The 18,838-nt window shown below is 22.2% G+C and overlaps 2 protein-coding genes across 2 annotated transcripts in view; both read right to left on the bottom strand.

Annotated features, from left to right (window-relative positions):
- The window catches only part of LOC129615075 (GATA zinc finger domain-containing protein 8), a 48,915-nt gene extending 42,569 nt beyond the window's left edge, over positions 1-6,346 (bottom strand). Inside the window, exon 1 of the mRNA XM_055530136.1 lies at positions 5,909-6,346. The gene's annotated coding sequence lies outside the window, so the exon portion shown is untranslated. The remainder of the gene's footprint in view (positions 1-5,908) is intronic.
- Positions 6,347-13,227: 6,881 nt separating this feature from the next.
- On the bottom strand, positions 13,228-17,044 carry LOC129615176 (putative cyclin-dependent serine/threonine-protein kinase DDB_G0272797/DDB_G0274007). Its single transcript, XM_055530275.1, has 2 exons — positions 17,024-17,044; positions 13,228-14,315 (listed from the first exon to the last, which is right to left on the bottom strand). The coding sequence occupies exons 1-2, from the start codon at positions 17,042-17,044 to the stop codon at positions 13,749-13,751; spliced, it is 588 nt and encodes a 195-aa protein (XP_055386250.1). The 3' UTR covers positions 13,228-13,748.
- Between the last annotated feature and the right edge of the window lie 1,794 nt (positions 17,045-18,838).

Raw genomic sequence — 18,838 nt, 5'->3', positions numbered from 1 at the left:
TACCCAAAAAAAAAAAAAATTTACCAGAAAACAAAAAATGAATACTTGAAGGCTAAATTTATAATTGAGATAAAAATAACCAATTTTTTTTTGTTATTTGGTGTTTCGTAAAAAACTTAAAAATTTTTTATATAAAAATTTTAAAGCTTAAATCATTTTATAAGCCTATTTAAAATTTCCTTTCTTACAATAATGCCTTGCTTAACAGATTTTTACGCACCTTAAAAATAAGTACCTTTAAAACAAACCGTGTTTATATTATAAACGCACATCTATACTTACATGTGTACATTAATAACTTGTATTCAAAATATATGTACATAATTTACCATAATAAATACGCAATTAAGATGTATTTTTTGTTTTTATTTTAACCCCAATATACCTTAACAATATGCCTTAGACTTACTAAGAAAATTTTATTTTAAATAATCATTATAGGCACACACATAACAAAATAGACGTAAGTAAAACTTTCAATGTCAAATCTCTCCTATTATTTATGTTTTTTTTTTTTTTTGTTTTTTCTAAAATTAATAATACATCAAATTTTTTATTTATTTTTTTTTTACTTTTTACATAACGCATACACAAACAATGCTGCTTTTTTTTAAAACACTGTGTACTTATAGCAATATGGTGAATATAGGAATATAGGAAAAGAGTTAAAATTGAAATTTAAAAAATATGATAGGTAACTTACATATACAAGTATGATTTACGTTTATAAAGGTAAATACCGGTATATGTATGCAGGTATGTTAATAAAAAAAAAGAAAATTTTTTTTTCTAACTAGTTTAGTTTATTAAATAAGTCAAAAGCAAAATTTTATGATTTTAAAGAAGCAATTTTATTTCTAATTAATTTGGGGTATGAAAAGAAAATATTTTTGTACCTTTAATACTTAAAGTATTCAAATTTATGTAAATTTGTGGTATAATCAATATCTACATATTTTTTTCGTTTTACAATAATCACTAAATTTTAGAATAAAAGATTATTTCACTTGGGATTGGGATTGTAGATTTTGTAATAAATCGCAACATTTTGATTTGCCATTTTACTATGGAAAAACTGATGTGCAAATAGCATTTTTAAATTATCAACAATTAACAAATATTTGAAGCACTGAGCCATTGAAACTATTATACTTTCATGTTGCTAATTTTCTTTGCATACAATTTCAACTTTAGACAACAATTTTTAATGTGTAGTTGGAGATATTCCTGCCTAAATATTAGAAAAATTTGTACAAAAGTGTATTTTTCGATGAAATCACATAAACGGCAGCGATTTATCAATTCAAGAATAAATTAAATAATTACAAAGTTCTACATGTGTTTCTTTAAATTAAGGAATCGAACGTTTAAAAAATCATCTGCTTCTTATTATGGTATCAGAAATTTCTATTTAAAATGATTGGAAACCTACAATTCCAATTTTAATTGAAAATTATTTTAAAACTGTGGAGGGTATTGGATATGTTAAAATTTCAGTTTTCTTTTGAAATCAGGCTTACACGCAAAATTTTATAAACTGATAGTAGGACCAACAAAATAATAACACGAATATAATTTAAATTTGAAAAATAAAATCAAAATAAATATTTTTTTTTTCACAAATGTGCTAATAACTACGCTGTATAATAAATTGCCTATTTTATTTATTTCTCTTTTCGAAATGACTAATCGTAGAAAATTTTATTAATATAGTGTAAAAAATTTTTTTAGGTGGAAGAAAAAAAATTAATTTTTTTAATTTTTATATCGCTTTGCCATATTTATGGTGAGATTTATGAAATTTAATTTTTAACACTCCATTTAAATATCGGTCAATTTATAACTAGCATATGTAATGAAAAAATATTTTGTTAATAAAATTAATATAAATAAATTTTTGTATTAAAAAGATTTGCAGAAAAATTGGAGCGTCAATATCGTCCTATTCATAATATTTTCGAAACAATTATAGTTTTAACCAGGGCAAAATTATGGTCAAATGAAAATTATAACCTGTTTGTGAATTGTGATGAATGCAGGTTTTTCTAGTACATATTTATCATAAAAGCATTGTTAAACTGAGAACTTTCCACACCTCGCGCCAAACATTTATTCTTTTTCCATTACTATCCAAATAAAATTTAAAATATTTAAACTGTTGTCCTAAACTCTGCAAAAGGATAAATGTGCGTAACCGTAATCTAACATTATATTCTGTTAAATATAACCGATGTCAAAAATTTTATATGGTTTTACTAAATACTTTAGTTTGTTAGACACTTATTTATAATTGAAAATAAATTTAAAATTTACATGAAATTTAATCTTTTAGATGCATTCTCATCCATTAGGAATGCTTATCATCAACAATTTATTATTCCATAATTGTCTATAATACCATAAAGCATACTATATGAATGTATATACAATATATGCTGTTATTGCATTAATTTGTAATATGAAACAAAATTTAACAAAATTAAATTAAAGATTATGAGAAAAAATTAAAACAATCCCTTAAAAAATATTAAGTAAGAATTATTTATCAAAGCACTATAGAATTTGAATAAATTTTTTTTTCATTTTATAAGAGAAATCAAGCTCTATAAATTGCAACTACGTGTATATACTTATATATAAATTTATACGTATATACTGAAGTTTACAAGGAAGCAAAAGTTCTTGTTCACCTATAATTAATTAATTTCCTATATCTGTAAAAGATATCGTATTTTATATTACTTAAGGTTATAAAAGCTTTACATATATGTAAGTTAAATTCATTTTTATATGTGGACTTGTATAAAATTAACTTGTATCTAGAGGCTATTTAAATTAAATAATTGAAATTCAAGAAACTGAGAAAAACTAGATTTCTTCCATATTATTTTAAGGTTATGTTGAATATTTTTGTTATTTAATCAGTGTCAAATTTAATCAGTAAAATTGAAACAAAACAACAAAACTATTGTTACACCTTAATTTCGAAATTTATACATAAAACAATATTTTAAATTTAAAGTCCAAATGAAATCATACCTGTACATACATACCTACATTTAATATGAATAAATACAAAATTTAATTGAAAAAATTAAATTTAAATTATTGCTAGATTTATTTTGATCATGTAATTTTTATTTCACTGCAAATTATTTAATTTTCTTTGAAAATTTTTAAATTAGACTCAAATAATTATTATTGCTTTAGGTATCTGCAAATATACATACATATATGTAGAGGTACAATTAAGTTTGTAGAAATTTTAACGTTTTAAAAATTATTCACATTACTTACATGGTAATTATTAATACTGCCATACTACTGCAAATATACCTATGTATATACCTATTAACATATGTAAAAACACCTTAAGCACAAAATTTATGATAATAAAAATCACATATTATTAAGAAAGACATTGAAAAATGTATAATTGTTATTTCACAAAAAAAAAAAACATTTAAAATGAAAGTTATAGAGTTTAAAGTCAAATATAAAATTGTAATATAAATTTTGTAGGTACCTTAAAATATAAGTATGTACATAATAAATTTTTCTAAATATGTATATAATATAAACATCATGTAAGTATTCAACTTTTACATCCCATATAGAATTGTAAAATCGTATAGAAATAAAAAAAAATAATAAAATACACAAAATTTTACAAGTTTCTATAAAAATATTTTTACATACTTAAATTTATATAGTATATATACATATAGTACGATGTAAATAAGTACATACTTACATGTGTTAAACATATTATATACCTACTTTATAAGTACTTATATATTATTATCCAAATTTCTACATATATTTCGTACTAAAGTAGAAATAAATATAATAATGTAACTTACATATATATCAGATTAGTGCCTACATACATACATTTATTATGGCATTCAACATTATGCGAAAAAAATCTATTAAGTCAAAAAATCCGTTTTCAAAGAAGCTGCTTCAAATCAGGCTATACTACCTAATACAACTTTTAAATTCAGTATATATACTTGACACAGGGAAGGAAATTTGAAGCTTTGATGTAATTTGTATAATCAATGTATATGAAGTACTTAGTATAAATACTAAAAGATTTTTTGATTTAGAAAATTTTGATAATAAACTAGTTTTTTGCATTTTATAATACCTAATTTATTTATGCCAATTAGTATATAAGTATATTTGTATTAGTAAATACATAAGTTCGTATACTAATGCAATATACTAGATTATAAAAAAAAATTGTGTAAGAAATCAAATCTTATTAATTTATATAACAATTAATTAGGGTTTTTGTTTTCAAATTTCAGCTACACACATACTTTAGATTTCAGAAAAGACCGAATTAGTCTATAAAAGATACAGCGTTCTGTCTGCATTAGGCTAAAATCTAATAAAGTAAAATTAAATTATTCTCTATCTTACAATATGTAAGAGTTCTCTTATGGCGTTAGAATTTTCGTCCAGGATAGAGAAAATACTCCTCCTATAATTGTCACATTCAACTCAAAAACTATATTTTTTTGAGTTATTACAGTTTCGTTATAATCGTACAATATACTTACAATAATAATATCATGTGTATATACACATATTCGTCTACATATCTAAATAATATTCACAATAATCTTACAAGAGATGAGATGTTTTTTTACCTAAAACAACTTTTTCTAAAAACAAAACTAAAAAATAATTTTTTTTTCTGTTTTATTTTGTTGTTATATTTCTTATGGCTGTCTTGATTGAAATACAAAAAACCGAAAACAGAAAAAAAACCAAAAAAGAGAATAAAAAAATTTTTTTCAAAGATTTTTCCGCTGTTTCTCTCTTCTGTTTTGTAAAAAAAAAAAAAAAAACAAGAACAGAAAACATAAAAATTTCAATAACAAGAAAACTGATGGTATGGCAGCAAAAGTAACAGCACAATAACAGCATCAGCAAAAATAATAATGAAAAAAAAAGGAAAAAACACAGCATTGCATAGCGTAGCATAGCATATTTTCAGCGCCAATATAGAAAAATCATCAATTAGACCGCTATGAATGTATTGAATTTTTTCCTTAATTTTTTTTCATTTTTCTTATTTTTTTTTGTTTATTAAAACTTTCTTGTACTACCCGTTTGGATATGAAACGTACATAGTTACTACTTTAGATGTATACACATAAATAAGTATGTATATTTTGCGTATGTATGTACGTATATGTATAATATCATACATATTCTATCTACAAGGGTATATACATACATAAATACATATATTTAAAAAAAATATGACAAATTTATATTAAAACTATTTGTACATATAAGTATATGCATATACATATGTAAATAAATAACATTATTAGCCACATAAGTACATACTAATTACGTATTAAGTACATAATACATTACATGTATATATACATTCATAACACATAAATATACCTACATATTGTTTTTTTTTTAAATAAATTATTACAATTTAAAACGAGAAACTTTTGTATTTATTTTTAATTTTTAAAGAACCTGTATAGGAAATCTTCTATATTAATATTATATTTTGAATTTTTATTCAAGTACATGTTATTTAAAATATAAAAATTATATGTGTTATACATATGAGTATGTATATATATTCATATATACATAGAACAAAAATTTTATTAAAAAATTTATTTTAAACAATTTTCAATAAATAGTAATTTAATACACAATTATGTATAAGTATTATAAATTCATACGACTAGATATTTTATTTAAAGAAAAAATAATCTAGAAATTTTTTAATACTTATATACCATACATACGTTACGATACGACCAGATACGACAATTTATAAACAATACGATCTTCTACAATAACTATTTTATTTATGTTTTTTATGTTTTATTTTTGTTTTTCTATTTATATACTAACTTACTTCTTTTGGAATTTCAACAATTCAAAAATATTTGAAATATGTACGTATATGTGTATAAGTATATTATCATTTATTTATTTATGTTTTTCAATAAACTCTTCTTCTGCATAAAACCCTACACAACTAACGACATTAATAGAACATTATATTACAGAATACTCGTATTGATATTTTGCTGGAACCAGAGCATCACATTGTATTTTTTCTTTTTTTTGAAGAAAACATCATTAAAAATATAAGATTTTTCATTTTTTTTTTTCAAATATTTTACATCTTTTTTTTTTTTGTTTATTTCTTTTCTTCTTAAATCTATATCTTCACCCACTAGAAAACCTTGAATAAGATCTGTAAACACTAATCCGTAGGTACAATAACAATAAAAAAAATTTTTTTAAGTAAATTATAACTATTTTTGTATAAATATGTATTAGTTACTCGTAATATTATATACACATATTTTAATTCGAATTCAAGGCATTTTTAATAATATACACAAACACATACACATAGGATATACGAGAAATAATAATAAAATCAACAGAAAAAAAAAAAACAAATTAAAACTGTTGGAAAAATGCTCTTACATTGGTTATGTTTTTAACATAATTTGTCTTATTTCTTTTAATTTTTCATCTTTTCTTCTTCAATTTTAATATTTTTTCTTTAATTTAATTAATAATTTTACTTTACAATTAAAATATATTTGTAATTTTTATTTAATTCAAATATTCTTTTTCACTTAATAATTTTATTTATTTTTTTCTCATTTTCAAAAAAAAAACATTTTTTTCGTATTTTATGTTATTTATGTTACGAGAGTCAAATGTACACTAAAAAAAATATATAATGCGCGGAAGTAAATATGGCCGCCCGATCATTACCGAAACAGAAATATAAATAAAAAATATGCTCAAAAAGAAAAAAATACACCAGTCACCAACACCAATATCTCAAGATTTTATTTTCACAATATTAGTTTTTTACAGGCAAATATTCTAGAAGATCTGTTGTAGGTATATAAAAAACATAAAATACATAAGCATAAAATTAAGAGAATATAAAGAAAGTTAAGAGAATTTTTATGATCGATGATCTTTATGTTTTACATTATGTTTAATACATTTATATTTTTTTTTTGTATAAAAACATAAAATCTCCAAAAAATTGTTGTTGATTTTAATTTTCTCTTTTAAATGTGAGAAATAATATATGCATTGTTGTATAATTTACAATAATATATACATAATACGGTATATTACTCCATAATACGTGGTATTACAGCAAGACAGTATTAAATGAAAAGAAAAACTGTAGGATATTCATTATAATTGTACTAAAATTTCATTATCAAGGTATAATATTTTAAATTGCTACGAATTTCTTACATTTACAAATTTAAATTTTAATTCTACTATACGTCAATTCTACTTTTTAAAAAAATTGGGTAAGGTAACTGAAATTACTAAGAAATTTACGATAAGTTTATTTACTTACGGTAAGTTATAAATGTAAATATTATACACTAATTGTATAATTAAATAATAATGATCTTAATATTTCGCTATGATCTTAATAGTACCTATATTGTACCATACAAAATTGTTATAAATATTGTGGAGATTAAGAATTAAGAAAATTTATGGAATTCTCAAATATGTAATAATTTTTCTACAAAGCGTTCTAGCTGGTCATTTGTAAACCATTATTATAGCAAAAAAAAATTTTTAATGTTAATAAGTTATTAATTATAAGTTCTTCAAGAGAAACTCCTTAATTCATAGTTTAAGTGATGAGTTTCATTGCTGCGCCGTTATTGCAATGCAAGTCCGCTGGTCTCTAATAATTTTTGCGTTATAGATGTATTGACGATTTTGTTAATATGCGGCAGAACAAGCGTTTATAAATTCATAGTTTCTTGTAATGATGTATGTATATACAAGTTTTTTGTAAAAATTTCTCTTAATTTGTTTTTACTCATTTTGGTATTGCTCTCACTAACAGTAACAAATGTAGTGGAAATATGTTACTCATATTCGTTTAGTATATTAAATAAATAATCTGTGTGGATCCTTTCCGTCTGTAAACATAATGATAAATCAAAATAAACTACATACTAATAATTTTTCACTCAAAGTACACTCAAATAATGTCAGGAAAAATTTTTATTATTTTTACAACATTTTGCATATATTTCGGAGAAAAAAAAAGTTTTTTTATGTAAGGCAATTTGTTATATTTTTAGAACACAAATTTTTTAAAAACAATTGCATATATTTCGGCGAATAATTTTAATTCACGTACAAGCCATGAACACAGTAATCCCTACATTTTTTTGCAAAATTAGCAAATACAATTTTTGTATAATAATTACAACTGTTTTTTTTAAATAGTTATGTAAATATTATTATAAAAACGATAAAAAAATGTTTGTCTTATTTACAAAAAATTAGACTTAAAATCCAAATTACATATTTCACAATATTCAATAATTAGAATTAAATTTTTTATCAGAAATACATTATTAAATTAAATGATAGAGGGTTTTCGTTTATTCAGTTCTTGAATAGTTCTAGCTTGAAAATATAGATCGTTCAGAAATTACTGGCTGTAATAAAGTGCATTCGAGAAATCATTCTGTAATAAAGAAATGTAGCGTAGACCTCTATAGTTAAAATTTTGTCGTTGCCTCATAAAATTCCTTTTTTCTTCAAATTTAAAATTCAAAAAAATTTTAAATTTCAAAATAGCAGATTCAGATATTAAGGGGTTATTAAAGTAAGTTTTTTTTTGAGTCTTTAAATCTTGTTAAAATTTCCTTGTTTTGCAGCGAATTATGGGAGGTGATGGAAAAATATTGGGATACAATTTCATAAACAATATCATTTCTGTTATTTTCGAACGACTGGCTATTGAGAAGTTTCAGAATTTGTAAACTGCGTAAATTAAAATTTTAATGTATTTAATTAACTGTAAATTTTTAATTTTAATGTAGAACTTTCAGCGCAACGTACATAAATGAAAAACCTCCCTACTCTAGAATTATCAGAACTCTAACTTAAACTTTAAAACTATGAACTTAAGTAAAATTTTTTATAGTTTTTAGCTAAAATTCTAAATAAAAGATATTAGAGAAACTATAGTAGCAATACGAAAATCCTGCCATATTGGATTGCTAAAAATTTTAATTAAATTTTCAAAATAATTAATTACCTGTTAAATTCGGTTATAACTAGTCCATGTTTAAAGTTGAACAAAAAAAGAAAAAAAAAAACCAAAAATTATATTTTTAATTTAATTTTATTTTTTTGTTTTATCTTCATTTCTTTATTTTTTTTTTAATTTATTATGATTTTTATTTAATTCTGTTCAATAATATAATAATAATAATTGTATTTTTTTTAATAAATTTTCCACACAATATTTTAATTATTTTCTTGATTTACCTTCATTTCTCTACATTTCATAATATATATATATATATACATATATAATTTCTACTCTACAAATACATTCATTAAAACGATATTTGTTCTATTGCATTAAACACATCCTTTAATAGAATTTTATTTTTTTTTTATTCTTTATTACTGTTATATTATTGCGTTTAAATATTGAAATTTTGCTTTAATTTTTTTAAAAGTTTATTTAATTTTTTTAATTATTATTATTTTTTAACCTTCAATAAAAAACAAATTTTTATTGTAATAAAAAATTTTATAATTTGTAATTTTGGTTCTTCTCTTCCTTCTTTTTTTTTTGTGTCCTTATATAACCGGCATTAAACCGGCATATTTCAATAAATATTTTTTGTTGATTTTGTTTTTGTGGCGGGAAAAACAATAAATTGTAAGTATAATAATATTGTTGAAATTAAATTAATAATTATACATAAAAACTGTTATTGTAATAATAAAAATAACCAAAATTAAATCACAATTTATTTATATTTCGTTTTGAATTTAAAATCATTAATATTAACATATTTTTTATGTGGTTTTAATTTCATATTTATTCTACACTTAATGTTGATGCCATATAAAACCTTGCAAATAGTCGTATTGTTGTATATGTGAATTAAGTAATGTTTTAACAATATTGGTTTATTTACAGTTTCTATTATGTGTGTGTAGATGAATATGACACGAAATCTGTTTACAAATAAAACACTGAAAAAAAAAATTATTTTATAATTTGGAAATGTTTATTAGTAAAAGTGTTTATTAGACATATTTCCTTATAAAATAATGGGAGAGAACCGTTTTCGAATCCGATTTGGCTAATATTAATGGACATAAAATAACATATGACCACAAAATTTATCTTCAAATTATTCATTTAAAATTATTATAATTTAAGCAAATAAATATACGTAGATTTTGATGTACTTTAATAACTGTGAGAAACTTTCTTTACTTTGAAATTTTTCCTGTTTTTGTTTTTTGTTAAAACCACTTAAGTTCTAAGTTAGACATTGCCGACAAACTGTATTTTCAAAGATACTCATGTATATTCACTGCGGCACAAAAAAATTTCAACAACAATCAAATAATTATCATTATAATTACAAAATTTTGACATTTTGCATTTAATTATATAATATTGTCGCTTCATACTGAACAAATTTTAAAATCTAAAATTAAGAACTTGAATTAATTAAATATTTATTTCTTTATTTAATCATAAAAATTAATTTAAAAAATAAAACTAAGTTATCGCCAATTTTTTAAAATCTTCATCATTTAACAGTTATTCTACAATGCTATTTTAATTGTACTTCAATTTCACATATTCCACTGTCGAGCACTTTGTATATTTAATCTTATGTTAACATGACAATATTTGAATATAAAGTCAGTGAAGTTTTTTTAAAATTAAATTACCAAATAATGTAATCAATTTGCAAATTTACAACTTGTTTAATATTCAACTCAAGTATGGAAATTCAATATCAATACGCAAATATATTATAAAATAGTGTTATTCTAACATAAGAATGATAATTGCTCAAAGTGAGATTAGAAATGTATGTAAATTTGTTCTTAGAAAGTGTGGTAGGTGAGTGTTTGTTGAAAAAGGTTTTGGTTTAAACATCTTAACTTAACAATTTGTTTTTTAAAATGTAATTCAATTATATACAACTAAAAAAAAGCATTTAAATTAAGATCAAATTTAATTGAACAAATACAAAAAATATTCTCATTTGACGTTTAAGGACAATCCGGTTAATAATGTTTAAGAACAAATAAGTCAAATCAATTATTGCAACATGCTCAGTTATTAATGTCAACAAATTGACTAGTTAATTTTATATACAAAGAATGTATAAGAACTTAAAAAAAAAAAATAAAATATAATATTTTTGGGATGATTTTATTAAATTTTTTTTTTCTCTTTTTTCTCATTTATTTCTACAATAACATTCCACAATCCAAATACATTACTAGGATAAATTATAAATTTTTTTTTTTTTATATTATTATAATTAGATATATGTATGTATTTATGTAATTTTATTATTTTATTTTGATTTGTTTTTAATTTTAAATTTTTTTTTGTTACAAATTAATTATTTTTTTGCTTATTTTTAAAGCAAATTTTAATATAATTTTTATGTACGTACGTTTGTATGTATATGTACTTATTTATATATTATATAGAGATTTTTTTAAGTTTTACAATTTATTATTTTGTTTTTTGTTTTTTCATAAATTTCTAATTGACAATCACACAATTTGTAATGATAATAATAATTTTAATAATAATAATGATAATATCAATAATTATTTAATAAATTCTTTTTTTATTTATTTATTCATTTTTTGTTTTTCAATAAATTTCATTATTATATTAATTATTTTGTTTCTTTATTTTTTTTTATTAATTGAATTTTAATAATATTATTTTCTTGGTTTTCTTTATTAAATCATTTTTAACAATAAAACACTATAGCTTTAATTTTTAATTTTATTAATCCTTATTTTTTTTTTTGCTTTCATATTGAATTTTTCTCATCTTTATATTAATAATTTATTTATTTATACAATACAAATTAATAACATTTTTCTTCACTTTTTCTATATGTTCTTTTTAATTTTTATTAAAATTATCAAAATTATTTTACAGAATTAAAAAAAAAAATTCTAAAAAATATTTAAAATATTGAATTTTGTTTATTTTTTGCATTTAAATTAAAATTTTTTAATTATTAAAATTAAATTTTTTTTTATTAAAATGTGCAAAAAAAATTAAAAAAAACTTTATTAAATAAAATTTAATCGAAATTTCTTCCTTTTGATTTTTGATTTTGAGTGTTTGTATGTTTGTGTATATATTTAGGGATATACAAATGAACAATAAATATAAATATTCGCGCGCACATAATCGATACTTTAAAAGAGGTTATACGCAATTATAATATTAAAGTTCGAAAAAAAAATCGAAATTCAATTCACCGATATTAAAATTATTTATATATATATATACATATTATATGTATGTATATATTAATTATATAATAATATACTTACATAATTTTTTCTGTGTATTTTATGTAAGTATAATTTTAGTTTTTTTTTTCCCATATATTAAAATCTATAATTAAAATCGACTTTTCTTTATCTCATTTATCATATATTAATTAATAATTTAATTAAAATGATTTAAAACTTATTTTGATTTAAGCGTATATATTATATAACAATTAAATTGTACAAGATATAATTATAATATTAATTACATATATTAATTTTTTTTTTTGAAAATTTTTGTTTCTTGTATTTTGAATGTAAGTTGGTTGTTCAATAATTAATATTTTTTGAAGCAAAATGTTTTTGTTTTTTATTTTAAATAATATATACAGTGTTGGAAATATCATTATCGAATTATTATTATTTTTTTTAAATAAAGAATCAAATTGAATTTCTGGCAAATTGTAAGTATACAGACATTTCTATGATATTTTTGAAAAAACAAGTTAAATTGCTTGATATCTTATCGTAAAAATACATGACATTTATTTTGATTATCAAAAAAGACATACGAGCCCCATATACTTCGATAATATAAAATTATAAGAAAAGCTGATACAGAACCGATACTGAGATTTCTTAGATGAATCGATCGTCTTATCATGAAGAAATAGATTTATTCAAAAACGATATTTCTTACGTTAAGAGTATAAGTGGATATGAACAAATAAATCAAACAGGTAAATATAACCATTATATATTTACAATACCATTTACGATTTTCTAATTACTTTTATCAACGAATATTGATATAGAAATGGCAAATTTAGGAAAAATTAAATACTGCCCAAATGGCCATTTCTAACAAATTGTTTTGTATAAAACAGCAGAAATGTTTATGACGCAGGATGCACGATTATTTTTTGACAACAATGTAACACCGGGTAACACTGAGAATTTTTTCCACCGTTATATTATCGAGGTTTAGTACTAGTGTTATTAGTGACTAGTGTTTTTAATTTCATTTGAACTTAAAATGCAAGAGATATTCAAATTTTGGTTTGATTTTTATGTAATATTTTTCTCACTGTACATATAATTATAGACCGCAAAAAAAAATATATATATTTACATAGATTTTTAAATATTTAATTGCAAATACTTATGTAATATTTTTTTTTAACATTTTCCATTCATTTTTTGTTTTTGTTTTATTATTAATTAATATAGTAAGTATGAATATATTTTAATATATATATATAATTTTAATTTAATAAAAAAAAAATCGAATTTTATTTACTAGGAGAATTGTTGGCAAGACGACGACATATTATATATTTAAGTCCAGAAAGAAATTTCGACCAAAGATAATATCAGACCGGTCTACCGGGTGCTTTACGTGCCGGTGGGGGTGGTGGTGCACCACGCATTCTTTGTTGCTGTTGCGATTGCTGTTGTTGCATTTGTTGTGAATGCATTACCGATGGCAGTGTTATTGAAGAATGCTGTTGATTTTGTTGTGGTGATTGAACAGATGACTGATTTTTTGGATGATGATTTTGTTGACGTTGTGGTACTTGAGGCTGTTGTTGTTGCTGTTGTTGTCGATGCTGTAATTGTTCTTGCTGTTGTTGTCGTTGTTTTTGCTGCTGTTGTTCTTGTTGTTGCCGCAATTGTTGTTCTTGTTGTTGACGTTGTTGTTCTTGTTGTTGCCGGATTTGTTGTTCTTGTAATTTAGCTTTCATCATTAATGATGATGATGATATTAAATCATCTTCGCCGTCAGATGATATCATTGATGCAGCATCAGATGGTGATGGTGATGGTGACGGTGGTGATAATGTTTCTTGTTCTTGTAACATAGTACGAAATTCTTGTATTGATTCATTTAAGGCCCATAATTGTGAGAGCAATGATAAATCAAGTTGTCTAAGACCAAACTGTAAAAAATAAAAAAAATATTGAATTAAAATTAAAAAGTTACATAATATTTTTAATTAACCTATTTGTTTAATAAAAATTATTTATGTAAAAAAAAATGAAAATCACTTTGAAAGTTTCTTTTAAAAGTTTTTAAATGAAAACAAAAAATCGAATTCAATTTTTGAAAAATTTTAACGAAATCAAAGGTATAATTTTTCATTATTAAATCAAATATGGATAAATGTTAAAGTTGAGTTCATTTGAACTCGTATGTTACACTGAAGACGGCAATACTAATGTATATCTATAGACAATAGCACTAAATAATTGTAAAATTCATTTGCGCAAAGGATTAAACGCCCGGTTTAAAAATTAAAGAATTTGCTATGAAAATTATCCTTCCAATTTGACAACTTTAAACCTTGTTTTTTCATAAAATTTTATCCAACATAAAGGTTTATTTCAATATCAACTGGGTTTTTTAATAAGCAAAATTGATACACATACATGAATTAAAAACGAAGACTGCTACTAAATAATGATCAAGATAATTTTGCGTATGAAATTTTGGATAACATTGACTCAGACGAGATGGGGTATTATCACCAAATACAATGTGGCGTAAATTTGTTTCTGAGCAGAACACTCCATTTTTTTGCGGAATAACGTGAACTTTGTGCTAAAAAATACATATGTTCTAAAAATTAACATTGCTTGCGTTGTCCGAAATACAGTCAAAACTGTTAAAATTGGCTTAAAATCGAACGATTCTGGGAGTTGTTTTGCTTAATAAAATGAAAATTGAAATTTTATAGGTATTTTAATTGGGTTTTACATTTTTAACTTTCATGTAATCCTTTAAATGTGTAAATGTTCTTCTTCACCAAAACAACACATTCGAATTAAGTTCAAAATATAATTTTCAACGTGACCATATTGGTTATCTGAAAATTTTAAATGTCCTCATTAATAAAAAAAATATTTTAATTATTTATTTATCTGCTTATTTATAATATCCGCGTATTTTGATCATTTTTTAAAACCGAAATACAACATATTATTTTTCCCAATTATTTGATATTCATTTGATAATGCTCTTATCAAATGAATCTTATATCCTAAAATATCCGAATTATACCTAAGGGACTATTTCATATTTCTATAAATGCGATTTATTTAAGCCAAAAATATTATAATTGTCTCACCTTAAAGGCAAAATATTAAAATAAAATAATTTTACTTTACCATTAAACTAAATGGTAAAAATATTTAAAAGGGGGACCAAACGTAATTGAAAATATCACTCCAAAATTGACTTTAATGGTCAATTATATTTGGAAAAAGGACAAAACTACAAAAAAAAAAATTCGCCAAATATCTTTAAATATTTCTTTTTATGGGTTAAAACGGATCAAATATCAATTACTGAAATTTATTTTTCCTTTATCTAGATATACATAACATTAAGGACTCTGTAATATGAGATATTTTAAGACAAACATTTATTCCTTCCATTCTACTTCTACGATTTCCTTTTTAATTTAAAAACACAAAAAATAAAATTCTGTTTTAGTTCTCGTCTTTTTTTTTTATTCGCTATTCAAACATCCATTACAGTTCAATATCTATAACATTATCGTTATTTATTGATTTTTCGTCCTTTGTTTTCTCTTATACTGTAAGACAAACACAAAGTTATTTTTTGAAGGTTTTGTCATCGTCATCATTATTATTATCCTAAAGTCATACAATTATTTTCATTTTTAGGAAAAGAAAAAATGAGCAAAAATAATCTTTTGTGCTTTAGTTTTTATTTCTATGTTCTTATGTTTTTTTCTTTCTTTTTTTAAGGACGATGTCATATTGAATCGATTGAATCTGTTTTAAAGCACCATTATAAAAAAAAATTAAATTCATTCTTTTAAAATATGGACAAACATATTTAATTTTTCGAATACAGATCTCGTTTTTCTTAAAGTTAAAAATTTTTCTTTAAAAGTTTAGTTTAAGTATTAGAATTAAAATATACTAAATTAATGATAATCGCGCTTAAATGAATGTTTTAGGCGTAACAGAACAATGCTTCAATTTTAATTTGTTTAAAATATTTTCGATTAGAGAAGAGCAATGAGTATGGTCAACATTTTGAAAAACGTTTAAACTTTTATAAAGTCCGAAAATTAATTTTCTTTTTAAAAGAAATTAAGATAAAAATAATGAACAGAGATCTAAATTTTGGTAAGGAATGAAAACATTAATATACATTTGAAGTTATTCATTCATAAATTCATTCACGTTGCATACTTTTAGGAAGTGATTTAAAATGAGTGATTTAAAATGAAATCTAATTCTTTTGGTCATGAATTTTTGAAAAACAAAAATTAATTTTAGGTTTATAATAAAATTTATCTTTTTTTTTAGAAAAGTAGAGAATCGTAAGATTATTAATACAAAGGACGTGTCAAAGAAAGTTTATACAGAGTATTTCGCATAAGATGACAAATAATTTCAACGATGATTCTTTGATCAGTTTCCAGCAGATAATTGTATGGGTGGCGGAATTTGTGCAAATATGTTCCGTTATTCAAGTTACAGCGTGTTGTAAGAAAAGGTACTACATTTTTTCTGCATTATATCTGCTTATAATTTCAGAATCATGCGACATAGAGTAACTATTGGAGGTTGGTTTTACAGGTGGTTGATTGCTTTTTATTTTCGCTCTTACGAGCAATTTGATTTGACCCATAGTTTTCGAGATAAAGATCATCCAAATCAGAATTTTTGCTTTTTTTTTTGAATACTCGTACTCATACTCATACAATTTTTTGCTGGAAAGTAATTAAAGAATAATTCCTGGAACTACTAGCCACCTTAAGCGAAACACCCTGTACATGTACGTTTTTCTAAAAACATATTTCCTTTGACAAATTCATTATCAAAATTTGCTAAAATTCTGAATTGCAATGTATTAATGGATACAGGAGCTTCGTATTAGTTAAGAAGGTACATTGATATTAGGAACTGAGATTACTTTTGATTTCCAAACAAAGCTTTGATTTCCATTGCTAAAATTATTAAGCCTCTGTTTAAATTTTTTAACAATTTAGTCAAGATGTATAGCAATTGAACTTTTGTAAAGCCTAAGTACTTTTAAATAATTTATGTTGCACATTTATTACCTAAAATACATTTTGTCCAAAAATTCTATTTTCCCCCGATTTATTTCTTTGAGTTTTTCAAAATTTAATCAAGCATTTTTTTTTTTAATAAAAAGATCCTTTAAATATGCTTAAATAATAGAAGAGTATTTGTGCACTGTCAAAACCAATATGTTATTGTACTAGAGTAATTTCTTATAAAACATAAAGATGTTGCAAAACAAAGAATGTCTGTACAAATACACAATTAAATTGAATATTGAATTCACATATACCTATATCGGTATTTTAATGTACATCAATGTCGGATACCCGAGTACATGAAAAAAGGTCAATTTGATTGATAGTTTTCAAATTGATTTCAAAACAGAAAAAGAAAAATATTTTGTTTTCAAAGTACTTGTTCCTCTTTAAATGATTTTTACTTTATTTTTTTTGTACTTGAAAACAAAAAATGCTTTTAACTTACCATAAGAGCAATAAAAGCCTACATTTTATTGTGATATTTAAAAAAAATAAAAAGAAATTAAAAACAATGTTGAATTTTTGCAATTATTTAACAAAGAATTTTGTTTTGAAAGAAATTTTTCATGAAATAGAATCAGACATTGAAGTATTTTTAACAGCAATTGTAGATTTTAAGGACTATAAAGCACTTTCATGAGACTAAATTTTAAAAATTTTTATGTATAGAAAATTTTATGCTTTAATAATTACTACAATAGCTTCATTTTGTCTAATCTAAAAAAAAAAATTAACGATTTTTGGAACCTTTAAAAACTTAAATGATTTTCAGACCTTGATTGTAACAAATTAATAACATTTTTTTACATTTAATAACTTCTTACTTGCATGTATATTTATTGCATCTTAACTGGTGAACAATAAGTATTTGAAAAAATATTTACGCACAAAAGTATTAAATCTTCTCACAGGAATATTACAAGAGACTTATTCAAGCATCAAACATTGAAATTGAGAAAAATTTAAACATGCCAACTTTTTTTAATATTAAACAAAAACTTTGTTGTCTAGAATTTTAATATCGCCCCAATTAATATAAAAAAAAAATTCAAAAAATTATTTAACACTTCAGTAAAGCAACTCATATACCTGAATATTAAACTTACATGGAAATACGTAGATACAAATATAGACGGTATACCTTTAATTTTAATTAATAACAAAAGAATTATAGCAGAAAATTATTCAATTATAAAATTAAAATTTTACGTACCTTATACAAAACGAAAAAATAAAAAAACATTAAAAAATAATAAAAGGTGAATAACAGGTGAGAAAAAATTAAACAATAACATAAATGATAATATAGAAATTTTAGATACACACATTTTTTCACATCAAATTATGAAAAAATCTGA

This window comes from Condylostylus longicornis, unplaced genomic scaffold (genome assembly GCF_029603195.1).
Source record: "Condylostylus longicornis isolate FDR11 unplaced genomic scaffold, ASM2960319v2 ptg000135l, whole genome shotgun sequence".
In the NCBI taxonomy this organism is placed as follows: domain Eukaryota; kingdom Metazoa; phylum Arthropoda; class Insecta; order Diptera; family Dolichopodidae; genus Condylostylus; species Condylostylus longicornis.
Note: the sequence above shows the minus strand (reverse complement) of the source record. Positions and strands in the feature narration are given on the sequence as shown.

Coding starts and splice junctions, on each gene's coding strand:
- LOC129615176 (XM_055530275.1), bottom strand. CDS start 17,044: ATGGGTCAAATCAAATTGCTC. Junction 14,316..17,023: donor TGGGTCAAATCAAATTGCTC/GTAAGAGCGAAA, acceptor TATTTTTTACAG/TTTGGTCTTAGACAACTTGA.